The sequence below is a fragment of the Dendrobates tinctorius genome, unplaced genomic scaffold (genome assembly GCF_039654945.1).
Source record: "Dendrobates tinctorius isolate UK_male_01 unplaced genomic scaffold, ASM3965494v1 ptg000159l, whole genome shotgun sequence".
Lineage (NCBI taxonomy): Eukaryota > Metazoa > Chordata > Amphibia > Anura > Dendrobatidae > Dendrobates > Dendrobates tinctorius.
In genome coordinates, this window is record NW_027361826.1 from 2,761,615 (window position 1) to 2,778,157 (window position 16,543).

The 16,543-nt window shown below is 40.3% G+C and overlaps 1 protein-coding gene across 1 annotated transcript in view; it reads left to right on the plus strand.

Moving 5' to 3' along the window:
* The window catches only part of CBX6 (chromobox 6), a 54,710-nt gene extending 41,149 nt beyond the window's left edge, over positions 1-13,561 (plus strand). Inside the window, exon 5 of the mRNA XM_073549443.1 lies at positions 1,383-13,561. Within this exon, the coding sequence (XP_073405544.1) occupies positions 1,383-2,225 (843 nt within the window). The 3' untranslated portion in view covers positions 2,226-13,561. The remainder of the gene's footprint in view (positions 1-1,382) is intronic.
* The last annotated feature ends 2,982 nt before the right edge of the window (positions 13,562-16,543 follow it).

The following is a 16,543-nucleotide window of genomic DNA, read 5'->3' on the forward strand; positions in this document are numbered from 1 at the left end:
CCCAAATATGTTTAAAGTGTAATTTAATGCAATTTTTTTGCATTGTAGTTCCTGTAGATGGTGATGTCGTATTGTTTGAGTGGGTCTAAGGACATGGACCCCAACTGATTTACTAGGCTACTAAAGAACTAGGAATTATTATTGTTTAAAGAAGTGCATTCATTTAATGCATTGTTGTCTACGGTGCTATGTTGTTTTTTTAAATAGACATTCAGCTTTGAAATAATTCAACAAATATACCAATGTGTGAAATATATACAGGGGTGCAGTAGGACCCAAGTACAGAACTAAAGGTGACCTTGTGTGTCTATATACTAATTAAAACCGCTTGAGAAAAAGACAGAAGAAAGCGAGAATCATATCGCCCATATAAAAAGAAGATAAGGACCTGTAGCTTCCAGTACCAGGCCTCTCTAGCCGATTGGGCAGTTTCCCTACTGTGTATGAGGAGAACAAGTAGGTCTGGTAAAGGGAGTGCTTTTAATGTAGTCAGTCCAAGAGGACCAGATAAACTGGCATCTTTCCAATTATCTAATTTCATAGTTGTCAATTTCTCTTTCATCATATTCCAAAATATGTCTCTCCTGAAAAATGAAGCAGTTACTTTTTGATGATGTAGCAATTGGTAGTTTCAAAGGCAGTTGAACTATATTATTGAGGGAGCATGACAGGCCATGTCTGGGACTATCTTATTGACAACAGCTTCTAAGTAATTAACCCAGCAGGCTGGAGAGGACCCCAAGACTGCTCTACCCACAGGCAGGGTTCCAGTACCCCCTCATTAGGACCTTCACAATGGTGTCAAGGTTGTTAACGACGCTCGGTGTTGGAAGACCATATTTGTGACTGTTCTGCTTCCAATAGCTCCTTGCCCAGCACAGCCTCCCATTTACTGTTATAAGGCAGCTAACTGCTAAACTGACATTGGTAGCAGTGTGTGTATTCCAGTGGCAGATGTCACACCAAGTTTGAACATTCCCCCATCTTATAGATAAAGGCTAATGTCTCAATTGATGGGACACCCACCGATCTGAAGAACTTTGCCTCTGAAGAGCCCTGAGTGAATGGAGCAATGGTTGATCATGCACACTTCTGCTCCATTCATTGTTAATGGGAGTGCTTAAAGATTAGTCGAGCGAAGCACTCAACTATCTTTGGCACTCACATTAGTAATGAATGGAACGGCAGTGCTCTTGATCAACGACTGTTCCATTCACTCAAGGCACTTCAGAGCCCTGGTTATCAGGATCGATGAGCTACCCAGTGCTCAGACCCCCAGCAGTTGTAACTGATGAATAATTTCCATGACTAAACTTTGGGAAATGTAATGTTTGTATAACTTATGTGACTATTTTCACAGTATATTTTCCTCTTTGTTATAGGCCAGAGCCCAGGCTGAAGCTCTTCGGATAAACGATGTTCACTTTGCCGTTAAACCAGGCTCAAGCGTTTCGCCTAAATTGCACTCCAGTGCTGCTGTACATCGTTTGAAGAAGGACATACGACGTTGTCATAGTATGTCGCGTCGGCCTCTTCCCCGACCAGATCCCTCAGTGCCCTATGGAACTACTTCTGGTCTCCGTGCCCCTGTGTCTCCTTTCTCAGAGACTGTGCGGATCATCAACCGGAAGGCCAAGCCCAGAGAGCCAAAGCGAAGCAGAATCATTCTTAATCTGAAGGTAATTGACAAAGGAGCCAAAGCGCCTTTAGTACGTCCTAAAATTCCATCCCGAAATAGAGTTATTGGGAAAAGCAAGAAGTACAGTGAGAGCATGCTTCGAAATCAAATACGCCACTTGAAGTACGGAACCTTTTCCCTGTACAACAAGCCAACTATTCAAGGTCCAGAAGGGGAAAAGGCAGAAGATGAAGGTGCAAACCAAGGTCTTGGTGACGAGAGCTCTAGTACATCTGGGTGTCCTTCTCCAGCTCCATCTGATGATAGACCTCCTAAATTGATGCCTGAGACCCTTAGCCCAGCTGTCCCTGACTGGCGTGAATCTGAAGCATTGGATCTCTCTATTCCACCTGAATCATCAGCAAGCAAACGTGGGCAAGGTGAGCCCGATGAATCTGACCCAGAAGAGGCTGGAGACTGGCGTCCAGACATGTCGCCTTGCTCCAATGTGGTGGTGACTGATGTTACAAGCAACCTTTTGACAGTCACCATAAAAGAGTTCTGCAATGCACAAGACTTCGAAAAAGTGGCAGCTGCTGGCAAATAGTACGGAGAAGGGACTGTAATGGTAAAACAGTTCAACAATTTAAAGGTTAATTCACTCTTAAGCTATTGCTACACCACCCTACCCATTCATTATGTATTTAGAGGTCATGATTCGCATGTGGTGCTGTTCTGTATCATGGTGTGCATCGCATTGACTAGAATTGACCTCTAGGTTAATAGATGTCTGTAAAAACAGCTCCTCTTTGTGCTTACTTGCTTGTGATGGTACAACGTACACTTAGAATGTGATGGCACGTACTAGTCTTCATGAAAAAAGTATGTGTCATTCTTCTAATATGTAGTAGAAAAGAAAGCAACGTTCATAGAACCATGAAATGCACATCTTTGTGGCTTTTAAACTTGGTGTTCAAGCTTGTAAGCAAAAGTTTCTATGGTATACACAACAGGAGGCAAACCTATTTATGGCATGAGTCTCTGGATACAGATCCACTATTAGGAAAACTTTCCTGTATGATAGAATATTTTTTCTAAAATGGGCAGTTGAATGCTCCGTATGATTTTCATACGTCTTTGCTTATTTAATTTCCATAATACTTTTCATTTTCTTTCCTATAAGAAATGGGCTTTATTGATTTGTGTTTAAAAGTCATAGCAACATTAAAATACACAGAAAAATAAGAATAAGGCTAGGGTTGCATGGTGACATGTCACATGGTACTGAAATCGCAGCGGCATATTGCCACACTGGATGAAATAATTTTCTATGTTGCAATGTGCCACACCAATGTTTCCAATTGTCTTGGATTTTTGGGAAGTCTAATGGGCGTTTTTTATTTAGCGAAAAATCCAATCTCCAAAATAGTCGCGCACGACAGCAAGTTGCACAAATGGTTTGTCATGTGACTTTTTTCAGAGAATTGCTGTTGAGTGACGCATGTCGCCGCGCAGCCCCAGCCTAGAAATATGATCGCTGCTGACACGTATCCCAGTTACTGAGTGCTCTGACTTATATGATAAAAGGTATAGTTGACATTTTTCACATGTACAAGATCCTCATCGGCTCACATCAGATATGTATGTAATACAGCAAAGCTTTCCTTATGAGCAGATGTGTTGCTATAGTGCAAGTGTTCAAACATCTATTACATACATGGAGGTATAGAATATACACCACTGTAAATAATCTGCGTCCTGGGATCTAGACACACACGGTTTCATGATCTGAATAAAGATCCTGGTCGCCCAAGCTTGATTTAAATGATAATTTACAGTCCTCTTATAATACAGAACAGTAAAACAAATGCATCAGGATATTACAGGCGTCAATCTATTGACGTTATCTGCATTGTGTCCATATGAATGAATTATAATCTAATAATACTTTTTAGATTTGTGTTTGCATTAAGGGTGGTATTACACATGCAGACTGGCCATGGGGGGTTACCAGTAATTGCTATGCTGCACCTTTACTAAAAACAATGGCAGGTACGGTTGCAACAGAGCAATTTGCGCTTATCCGTGTGCTGTTAATGTGTAATGGCACCCTAGAGCTTACTATGGGAGCCATCAATAAATCTGTGAGTGGTGGCGTCAGTGAGGGGGGGCGTATGGCGTCAGCGAGGGGGTGTACGGCCTTCTTTGCTTCCCCTTACACCCTCGCTCAGGCTCTGCACTACTCATAGCCCCATTAGTGCGTGACATTTTTCATGCTATATATTGGAGCCTGATTTAAAATTTTTCCCTCCCCGAAAAATAGGAAATGTTCCAGGAGTGGAAAATCGCAGTTCATAATTTTGTTAATTTCCTTTAAAATCCATAATGACTATTCTTATATGGATTGTGTTCTCGCTCAAATCCAAGGAACACAACACTTTTTTGTAAGCAAAAACATATATATTATTGATATTAATAAAGATTGAACTGTGGTTTTCCAATTCTGGGTGTTTTTGGGTTTTTTTTTTGGGGGGGGGGGGGGGGGGGTTTGTTGCACACACAGGAATTCCTGATCATTAGGAATGGTGAGCTTGCCTTATACTACATAATCCTGTGACTGTCTTTGAGTCTCGATACAACAATTTAGACAATTGGTAAAGTAAATGTAAGGTTTCTTGTAGACATTAAATGAGGAAGATTATCGCCACGCCAGTATTTCTCTACACTCTTTACGGTTAATTTCTTGTATAATTTGCCCTCCTATACTTACAGGTTTCTGGGTAGAAGAGTTACAGATGCTATGAATTTGCTGGAAAGGGTGGTGTAGGTAATTGTTTTTTACTGAAATGCTTAACTTATTGGCTGAAAGAAGGAATCTCTTGTTTCCAGCGGAAAACGTGAAACTGAAGCTTTTGAGTGAATGCATCTTTAAGTATTTAAGCTGAATTGTGGACAAGCTAGTACAAGACCCGGAGAAATGTGATCTCGGGAACGCCGCTGAGGGCTGTGGTGTTGTACAGCTTACTGGTGCTGAAACCTATTTATGTCCTTTTGTAGATGAAGGTTGTTTATATGGGCGCTTGCATAAAGTGGGTAGATGGCCTGTCCAGGACCTGCGTCCAGTCACAGTCTGCCACCGCTCAGCAATGCCTCCACGATAGGAAGCCACACCTGGTGCTAACATGGTAGATCTTCTATCTTTACAGACATTACAGTGAATGCATTTCTCTAGTAAGCGGTTTTCTTTCATTCACTGTCCTTTTTATTGTAAGTTGACGTGAAGATTTATATTAACAGGAATCTGTCTGCAGATGTTTGCCACCTAATCAGAGAGCAGCATAATGTAGGGACAGAGACCCTGATTCCAGCAATGTATCAGTTACTGAGGATTTGTAGACCTGCTGCCATGTATTCGTCCATATAATCTCACCGTGTGCGATCTGCATAGGCAGAAGGTTATACACGGCTCAGCATTCAGAGAACTGCTAGATCTGCAGTATCAGATGTATCAAAACTGCAGTAAGCAGAACAGTAAGTTATATCAGGGTCTCATCCCTACAGCTTGTTGATCTCAGGTGGGGTGGCAAAATCCTGGTGACAAGTTCCCTTTAAAAAAAACAGCTTTGATGTTAAAGAGCATCTGTCACTGTTTAGTGGGATTGTGTTAATCACTTTTTGATATTCATAAAAAGATTGTCCAGGATTAGTGAAGTATGTCTGCTTTCTTTCACCACACTAGTACATGTTGATTATAAATAATAATGAAATTCCGCCCCATACACTTTAATGGTGCTGATCTACATTAGCGGACGCTCTGTGGACAGCCATGGTGCTGCTTTGGAAGGAAAGCTGTCCTGCTTCTTAAATCCTGGGTAACCCTTTTAACACAATAGTTAATGAAAGCCATTACAAAATTAGTCAGACTGCAAAAATATGGCAGACTGGCACTTGTACAGAAGGTGTAAAGCTATTCTGATGAGTCAGCGGAGGGCATACTGAGTATTTCTAAGCCGCCATATTTATGAAAGAGGGGGAAATTCAGGCTGATGAGCACATGACATACGTGTTCACGGCGCTTGTCCTTCTGGATCACAAGTATATTGTGTGCGCTCGTGACATGACCACGTTCTCTTCCTTTTGTCTGAACTTTGAAATGGCATACAGCTGTAGAATATAAAACACCCACTGATTTCAGTTGGTTTCAAATGCTAGATATTCTTAACGCTTCCATGACCAGAAAATTTTTATTTTTTTATTTCATTTTTTTTCCTTAGAAGATTTGTGTCTTTTTTCTTTTCAACATGTCCGTATGTCACCATTCTCTTCACCATATGATGTACTTGAAAAATGGGGGAGTAAAAAAATAAATTCTACTTGTGGTAAAATGTTGGGGGCAGAGGGAAGAGTGAGTTGTGTCATTGCTTTTTTTTTTGGGGGGGGGGGGTTTACATTTTTCATTATGAAGTAAAAATGACCCGGCAGTATCCTTCCAGTCTGTGTGAGAAAAGTGACTCCAATTTTACAAATGGTGGTTTTTAGACATTTTAATGGTCAAACCATTTCAGAAGTTTTTGTAAGAAAAGCCTGCGTTTCTGGTGTCGCCCTCTTCTGTTCTTGCCTTTTGGACTTATATCAAATTATTTTAAATTGGACTTTTGGAGCCTGTCTAGCACTGTGTGTGTCTGTGATGGGACAGGAGTATTTGTGTTCCTATAATAACAGAAAATCAGAGCTTCATATGCAAGTGTGAACATTACTTAATAACAAAGATGCCCCAATCTTGAGCTGTTGGCCCCGCACCCAGGTCCCAGCACGCCCCCCCTTGTCCCACAGAGGAGTGCATGTGACTAGTGATTGGAGGGGCCTGGCTCGATTTAATAGCTTAGGTTAACTATTGAATTATGCAATTGTATGAAATGGACTGACATCAAGCCAAACGTTAACATGTTGGAGCCAGTGCAAATATCTAAAGATTGGGGCAACCAACTTTCTTAATTTAGATTTAGTAAATTTGTTGTGTTTTTTTTTTTTGCACTTAACAGGCACTGAAAGGTTTTTTTTTTTTTTTTTTTTTTTTTATAAAGATTCCAAAATAAAAGAAAAATCATGACACAAATTTTGAAGGCTAACAGTTTGTATCCAAAAAAAGATTGTATGGCATATCTGTTATATTTTCAACTCATTTGCTGCAAAAAATGAAATGGTGTAAGTAGGAAAGCCTAAGATAATAGACCTCACTTACTGCGAAAGGTTATTAATTGGGTTATTCTAGAATAATTGGTGCTATAAAACCTCAGAATGCTGCGTGCAGATGACAAATGCTCTTTAATGAAGCCCTTTTACCATGGGAGCCGCCTTCTGTTCTCCTGGGGCTTTCGGTGCTATATCCTGAATGGGGTTTTACTTTTAGAATTTCTTATTGTTAAATTAGTTTTGAAGGAATAAGAGGTGGGGGAATTTGTGACTTTGTATCTTACCTGATATCCAGGCCTAGCTCTTAATCTGGGTATGAACCGACTTTGTGTGCACTGTTGGTTTCCCTGTTACCTCGTGCCCATCTGCTGAGGTTCTTTTAAGGAGCAATAGAGCAGAATGGAGAAAAGCTGCCAATGTATGCAACCTACAAGGATGGGGAAAGGGCAATAAGGCTTTTCCTAACGTAACATATACAAGAAAAGTTTGTATTATTTGTGTTTATTCCAAATATGGCTTTTTCCTGGCGGGAAAAAAAGTTTCTATGTTCCTGAGGTTAACTGTTTTATGGCACATCAAAGGAATATTGTGCATTCCTAGAGGCAGATGTATTTTTAAAATGCATGGAAACAATTCAAGCTGTCTCCCTTTGATGAACCTCTTATGATGGCTTTGGCCAGAAAGAATTTCTGCTACTTAGATTCCATAGCAAACTTTGACTTGATACTTATGCTTGAAACCTGAAGCCAGTGTCCCATTGTTTCTGATGGATTATTTAGAGGGCATTTTAAGTAATGGTGGTAGTAATTAGTATTTGATTTGTAGGTTAGACCTATTATATATCACAAAGTCTAGTTAACACGTCACGTATTATAAAGGAAGAAAAAAAAGATTTGCACTTTTTATCAATTCTTCTTGCTGCTTTCCTGTTCAGGATGTCTCATGGTTGGAATAAAAATTCCACAAATGTAATTCAGAATTAGTTTTTATAAAAACACATAATGATGGATTTTGGAAGAATGCACTTCTTGTACCCGACTTTTTGGCCAAATGAAAAGTCTAAAATTTGTGACTTATCCTAAAGCTGGCCTCATAAACCTAGATCTAATCCTAATCTCCTCGGTGGCCAGTGTTGGGTGTAGTCCGTGAAAAGAGCGGCATGCAAGGGGGCACTTAGATAAATAGTATATTTTCATGTAAAAGTGTAGACTGAGGCTTTGAAATTGCACAGGTAAACCTCAAGTCCCTCAATCTAAATGCACTTGTGCATTGACACTATCCTGTTAAAGGATTTAAGAGAGTAACTAGACTTTTTATATATTTTTTTTTAATAATTCTTTCCAGCATAGAAATTTTATGAAACTTTGCAAAAAAAAAAAAAAAAAAAAAAAAAGGGGTTCAGATGAGTATATTCTGATAAGTGCTATTAAAGTAAGCCTCCTACATGCAATTTTTTGTTTACAGGAGTGAAAACCAATTCGTTTAGCTAAGTGATTTGCAAAGTTTCATATTTTTAGTGTTGTGTATTTAAAAAAAAGTTTTACTCTCTTAAGCAATGACCTCGCCTTGCAGTGAACTTATATTTTTAACTTTGCTAATATTTAGAACCTGGATTTAAAAAAACAAAATAACATTGATTTTACTGTTGGTCTTTGTTGCTTGACAATAGGTTTTGTGTAGGTATTGTCTTTTGCTGAGAATTGGTTAAAAACTTGTGTTCGTATCTGAAGAATATACGGCCATTCAGTCTAAGAATTTTATAAACTAATGGTATAGCATAGGGATTCTTTGACCTGTGGTTCTTGAGTTACTGTGGGTCGTATCGTCACAAGATGATGGACTGTGCTTGACTGTTCTTTGATTAATTTTTGGAAGTCCCAAAACAATTAGACCCTGATTCATCAAGACTGGCAATTTTCTCACTGGTGTTGATGAGGTGGCCTGCTGGAGTCACACTCCTGATTCATGAAGAGGTGCATGCCTCTTAATGTATATGGAGCATCTGACAATTGACATGAGTCACGTCAGAACTCGTGAGCTTTCTGACATGAGGAACACGACAGCTTATCATGAATTAGATGAGCTGTGGTTTCAAATCCCCCATCTTCTGCCCTGTTCTGCCAATTTGGGCAGAGCTGGGAAAAACTGGTGACTTTTGGAGGTCTCGCACATCTTTGGTGCAACTTTGAGTTGTGTTAAAATGTTGCGACTTTTCAAAGCCTTTACCGCCACTTTGGGCACAAAAAGCTCTGATGTATCCAGGCCTCTGAGCTACAGTTCTTCTTAGATGTACAACTCCTCTAATAAAAGAAGAAAACTAATTAAGGCTGGCACTAAAGTACCCAGTTTTTATGCACATTGCGGCATTTAAGTAAAGACTGTATTAATGAAAGTGGCATGTTCTTTACCTGAAGGTGGAACTTTGAAAATATATATATATATATATATATATATATATATATATATATATATATATATATATATCTCTTCATACTTATTGACAGACTAAAAAAAACTAGATTGTATATATTCTCATTACTTTCTTTAATTAGTTTGGTTGATGAAATAAATGTATGGAGTTGCATTTCTATTTTGATCCAGTAATATTTACCGCAAGTCTGATCACTCATGAAAGTGTGCTGCTGGTAATACTGTTTGCAACCGGAGTGTATGACAATATAATGAAAGAATAGTATATGAAGATGAGCAATCATGAGGCTTTTACATTGTAACCTTAATTATCGCTCCTACGGAACCATTGGTAAAGATTTTACACCATTAAAGTTTCACTTAGGAAATTGGTTCTTTTTTAATTTATATATAGCAAACAGTCATAGTAATAACGCTATTTTATTGCTATCTGCAGATTTGAAGGTCCCACAGAAATGTACAACACAAGATTAGTTTTCTCTTCTGACATATCTAACACTTTCATAGTTTGGCTTTTTAAAATCTATAAATATAAAGGAGAAAAAGATGCCCAAAAAAGGAAGGGTCTCTTTTTCATAATTGTTATGGCTACAAAAACTGCATTGAACTTGACTATTGATCCTTTTTTTTTATTTTTTATTTTTTTAACAGAAGAGAGGAGGTCAAAATGACTCCCATTGGTTGTGCTGACGTTTGTAATCTAGGACAAAAACCAGGTACTTCCCTGACCTTTGGGCAAATTTTGCCTAAGGCCGAGGTCACACTTGCAAGAAACTCGCACGAGTCTCGCATCTCAATTCCCGGTACTGCCGCCGGCACTTGGGACCGGAGTGTGCGGCTGCATGTATTACTATGCAGCTGAGCGCTCCAGTCCGAGTGCCGGGTAATGAAAAGCAAGATTCGTGCGAGTTTCTCGCTAGTGTGACCCCAGCCTAGCAACGTTTTTATGGTGAGTGTAGTGCTGCATTGGTTTCCTCCGCCTAGTACCAAAAGGAATAGGGTTAATCATGACGAGGGCCTTAGCATTTTTCGTAGTCCGAGATCAATACAAACTACATTAATTTAACGTTAAAATAAACACAAAGTGTCCATTATGGTGCTAGGGTCTAAGAAGTAAGGCGCTGTAGAGTAAAAGTCCTCTTTCTTTCTGAAGAGGCAATTTGCACATTATGGTGCTAAACACAATATCTGCGCAACCATAGAAGCTTCTGCACTGAATATGAATACTTCTGCCAAAACTAGCTCCCTTAAGAGTGCCTCGCCCACAGCTAGGGGGCGCCTCACCATGGAGGTGTGCCTCACCTTTTCAGAAGCGCTGCTGTACAGTTTGTATGCCCTTGTACAAATGTTGAAATTATGTCACTTGCTTTCCTGCTTACATTCACTGGATTTCCTTGAGATACATTTGCATTTTATTTCTATATTGTGAGATATGCTTTTGTTTTTTGAGCTTGGGGTGTTATTAGTTAAGACTTTGTTTTTATCTTAATTGGTGTCTTGCATTGATTAAACTGGGGTTGTCCAGTAGTGGACTATTTATAAATGAGGGGAGTGCAAAAAATTGAAATCTATTAACCGTTTAGGATAATTGCTTATTCAATGACCACACAGACACTGATTTTAAACAAGCACTCTTTAATAAGTAGATGGAAATAAAGGTTATATTTTAATTTTATAGAATCTTTAGTTGGGGTCCATTTGCCTTTGGCAATTTTGTAAATAATCCTTCATAACCTTATGTTGGTTCGTTTGAACAGTTGAGGTCCAGTAGTTGACGACCCCTTTTAAATTAAAAAGAATCAGCAGCCCTGTTCCTCCAATGTTTTGCCGCTGTTCCTGAAGAGTGAGGGGACTTACTGTTCCGCAGGCAGCATGCATCAATCAGCTGCAGCCTTTACTGTGTCGGCAGAGTGGACATTTTCCATGACGGAATAGTGATAACCTTCAGCCAGTAAGTGGCCGCTGACTGGATGCAGCCTGCTCGCGCCTCAAGTCACTCTTTAGGAACAGCGGCAACATTGCTGGAACAGTGCAGCTTAGGGTGGGGGAGAGAGGGGTCTGGAATTATCGGTGGTTGTCCAGTAGTGGATGATCCCTTTATTGCATACTTGACACAGTAAATATATTAGTAACACAACAGATGCAATTTGATTTACTCTGATTGCTGTCATTGTTACACATGGTGTATGTCTGGAGATGTAGATCACGTTTTGTCACGCAAGGATATGGAGAGACCATCTACCAGAATTTATACTTTATTCAGGTGTTTTTGTGTTTTTGTCCATGAACATGGTAAACCAAAGATTCCTGGTTTATTCCTTTTTGTATCTGGGAAAAAAAAAAGCTCAAGCCTCAGTGAAGATGTTATGAAAGTGTTTAGCACATAGTGCTGGACCTATGGATGATATTAAAGGTGGACATTCACAAGTTGGAGTTGGCGCAGATCTTTCCACTATCTGTTCTGTTTATTTGACACTCCTGGTTTTGACATATAAATTCTGAGGCAAAATACCGCTATGTGGAAAGTAGCCTTAGAGAGTAGCGTTGTGTGTTGCCTCTAAAATGCTAAAATGTGACCTATTTATCTGTAGGAATCGCAATGTACTGTATTATCAAGGAACATGTTTCGTTGTATTATGGAGGTGTCTTAGATTTCATTGTTACCGTTTTTGGTGAATCCATTTTGGCTTTTTGAAGTTTTTATTTAAAGGTGCATATGGGACACTGTGAAATATGGTTTCCTTTTTGGTGCTGGTTTTTAAAAAGATTTGTAAGCTACTAAATGGCAATGAAGAAGATGGATTCACAGCTGCTCTGCTTAGCAAGTAACATTCTGTAATTTTCTATTGGAAAAATATTGTGTTTAAGAAATAATTTGAAGATAATGCTACTCCCAAGCTCCATAGTTGTATGTGCAGTGTAGGCAAGCGATGATGTCTCTTTACCGGAATATTGTGTCTCCACATATGCTCTATGCTTAGTCTTTCTCTGATGCGCTTTGTGCATATATCTATATCTTTTATTGGTGATATTTGCGCTTTTCTTCTAGGACAAATGGCAGAAAAATAAAAACCTTCTATTTTGTTTTTTTTCTCGTACTCACTCATTGCACAACTTGGATTACTATGCGACTGATAAGTCATTCATCTGCATGAACTTGTGCAGTAATGGTAGCTTCTGCAAATGTCATATATACATATACAATGTTTTTTTTTGTTTTTTTTTCTCCTTTTCTCCTGTCTTCAGAACCATAAATTGAAGTGGTTGTCTCTTCAAGACTGAGGCGGAGAGTAAGGGTACCATTACATTCACGATGCACCAGCGATCCCGACAACGATATGGATCGCTGGTGCATCGCTAAGCGGTCGCTAGTGAGCTGCCATACAGGCAGATCTCAGCAGCGACATAGCAGCGGTCGCTACTTACCTGTCAGACGCGGCAATCCTGACGTCCTCCCGCCCGCGTCCACGCGTCGCTCGTCGGCGCCACAGGAAGCCCAACAGGAAGCGCCTGACGAGAAATGATCCAGGACGTTCTCGCGCGACCAGCAGCGGGGGAGCCGGTCGGAGGTAAGTATCACATGTAGCGATGTCGCTAGCAATATCGCTGCTATGGCACAAAATCAGTGATGTTACAGCGATATTGCTAGCGATATCGCTATGTGTAACGGGGGCTTAACTGCATAAAGGTCTTTGGCAAACAGTTTTGACGTTACATGAATGGCTTGTCATTCATTTGAATGATTGCAATGTAATGCTATAGCCTGGCAAGAAATGGATCCTCACTACTTTATTTTTCTGTGCAAAGAATGAAAAATTTGCTACGCTGGTGAGGAAAGCTGTTTCCAGCAATAATTTTGAAATTTAGGGAAAAGCTAATAACCCTCTTATCCTTATTTTTAAGTGTTGAGTGTAGTGGGTTCTCAGCTTAACAAATGAGAATGAAGGATTTCCTTCATTTTAAAAACAAATGAAAATGTATTTTGTAATTAATTACCATGTTAATATATTATATGCATTTTATTTTGTTTTCTTGCATGGATTTGGGTTTGTCTTTCTTTTCAATGGTATGTGTATAAGAAAAATAAAATCAATATCGTGTGTCAGAAATTGGTGCCTAGCTGGCAATAATAGTCTTGTGGGTTTGATATTAGCAGGCCAAGCCTGCATCTATGTAATTCTGCTCTGTTTTCTGGATTTTATATTTCTGTTATACTGCATATATAAATATATAAAATTATCTATGTTATCTGCTGCACTCAGTGTTTTATTGGATTTTTGGGATAAAGAATATAAATAAAAGTACATTCCAAAAAAAGAAGCAGACTACCGTATTTATTTTTGTGTTGACCTTTTCCATTGATAGTTTTGTATTTGTAATTAGGTGAACAAACATTACATTTATTAAACAAGATTTAATCTGCATAAATTAAAGAAACAAAGTATGAAATGCCATTGGCAATAAGCAAAATGGAAAGTAGCCTTACCCTAACCATAAGAAAGATGATAAATGTATGAGCACTAGAGGTCTCATTGAGGCTTAAGTCACATAGGATCAATAATCAGACTTCAGTTTTGTTTATTTTTTTTATTTATTTTACTCATTTATATAGCGCCATTCCACAGCGCTTTACAGACATTATTGGCACGGTCCCCATTGGGGCCTAGAATCTAAATTCTCAATCCGTTTGGAATGTGGGAGGAAACCGGAGTACCCAGAGGAAACCCACGCAAACAAGGGGAGAACATCGTCTTGCAGCTGTTGTCCTTGGTGGGATTTGAACCCAGGACCCCAGCACTGCAAGGTTGCTAACCACTGAGCCACCGTTGCGCACATATGAGAAATGGTTTGTTTCATCATTCTGGATATGTACCGAAATCTTTCCTACCCAAGCATACTGACTAAGACCACTTACCAGAATGTGTACTTTATTCAATTTTTTTTTTTTTGTTAAATGTTCTGTCTATAAACAATTTACACCAGATTCCTGGTTTATTCTGTTTATATCAAGAAAAAAACGCTCAAGCCTCAACACAGATATGTTATGACATTGTCTATCACAGAATATTGGACCTTAGAATGATTGATAATAAAAGGTGTACATTTACATGGGTCCACTTGGGTCTAAGACTGAAAATCTTTTCATTATCTATTTGATTTATTGTATAGTCCTACTAATTTTCTGGTGGAAAATCACTGAGAAAAAAGTTTCTTCGCCTTCTCCCATCTATCAGTTAGTGAAAAATGGACTGCACATGGATGACCAGTCCTGTCCAAATATTTTTTTTTTTTTTTTTTCTTCACAGACCCATAGACCTTCATTGCGGAGTTTGATTCTACACTGAGATCAATATCAGACCACTCTGAAAAATCAGACTATTCAGTCAGAAAAAAAATCATGGAGATGTGAACAGTTATAGGTACCAGCGATATTCATGAAAAACACTGATAGCAGTCACATGCAAAAATAAAAACCCTGATGTGTGAATGAGTGCTTAAGTGGTGGTGCATACTCAAATGAATGGCCACCTCCTGTGGATGGGTGAGGCTAAATAAATAAATTAACACAAAGAGCTGCTCCCTGAATAGTCAAACAACTTATTTGAAATGTCACATATCTACCCAAGATAGAAGTTGCCATCACAATGCTCTGGTAGCTGTCATACTACCCCTGTCTGCCAATTTGGGACATCACTAGTAAATATTGAAAATTGATGCTGAGAGGGTGCTGGGATCCAAGGAATTGGTAGGGAGATGATTCGGTCTGTTAGGGTACCGTTACACTAAGCGATGCACCAGCGATCCCGACAACGATATGGATCGCTGGTGCATCGCTAAGTGGTCGCTAGTGAGCTGCCACACAGGCAGATCTCACCAGCGACGTCGCTGGGGTCGGGGGTAGCTACTTACCTGTCAGACCGGGCGATCCTGACGTCCTCCCGCCCGCGTCCACGCGTCACTCGTCGGCGCCACAGGAAGCGCCCGACGAGAAATGATCCAGGACCTTCTCGCACGACCAGTGATAATCAGCGGGGGAGCCGGTCGGAGGTAAGTATCACATGTAGCGATATCGCTAGCAATATCGCTGCTACGTCACAAAATTGGTGACTTTACAGCGATATCGCAGTGTGTAACGGGAGCTTTAGTCTGCTGCAACAGTATTGGAAACCAGACATTCAATCTAGCTTCTGATAATGAGACTAGCATTGGGGTTTGTAATAGCAGGGCTCTCAGAAGATCAGAAAGGAGGTTTACAATCTTTTATGGTATGACACCTGATTGGGTAAAAAAAAAAAAAATAGTGCTGAGGGCTTTTAAGGGTGTGTGCACACGCTGCGGATTGATCTGCGTGGATTTTGCTAAATCCGCAGGTCAAAAGACCTGCGGATTAGCCTGTGGTTTATCAGCTCTATAATGGAGGAGATGGTAAACCGTTGTGGAATCCGCAGCAAGAATTGACATGTCAATTCTTTCTGCGGTTTAGAAACCGCAGCAAATCCGCATGGAAATATCCACACAGTCTGCACAGTGGTTTTTGATTTCTATAGGTTATAATGGTACTGTACACCGCAGCAGAAACTGCTGTGGATCCGCAGCGGCCAAAACCACTGCGGATCCGCAGCGTGTGCACACACCCCTAAATATTTGCTTATTTGCCAAAACCTTTAAACTCATTGTACTCCCCACCCCACATGACCGCACCATAGAGCGAGTGGATCTGCCCTTCAACAACAGCAAACCTACACATAAAAGGGCGGTACCTCTCCACCACATCAGTTTGTTTCCTGTCCTTGACGGGAAACTTTCAGTATAGCGTACCAGAAGATAAGAGATGGTGTCCAGGCCTGGCTAGACCGGTACAGGCAGCAGGGATTCCCCTGCCACAGCTGGTGCTGTGTCCTGAAGCCGCCACTGCTGGGACCAAAGTGGCTTTCAGGGTGCGTGGGGGGAGCGCAGCCGCCGCACGATGCTCCAATGCTGGCTTCCAGACATCCAATCTGCGCATACACGGGGACACGCCGGAGTCACCCCATGATGACGCGGCTGGCGGGTCACATGATCAGAGGAACTTCCAGTAAAGAAACCAGAAGAAGCACAGTGGACAGGCCAGGTGGCTTTAATATAGGTGTTCTCCTGTAGTAATGGAGGTGCAGGACAGTGAACCACTGCAGCAGCCAAGAAGAAAGAGGAAGGAGATTTGACTGCATGATTCTTTAGTCAGGCAGAGTGGACGTTCCAGCAGCCATTTTACCCAGCAGAGCAGGAGCTCTGGCGCAGTGGATAAGTCTCCAGCCTCCAAAG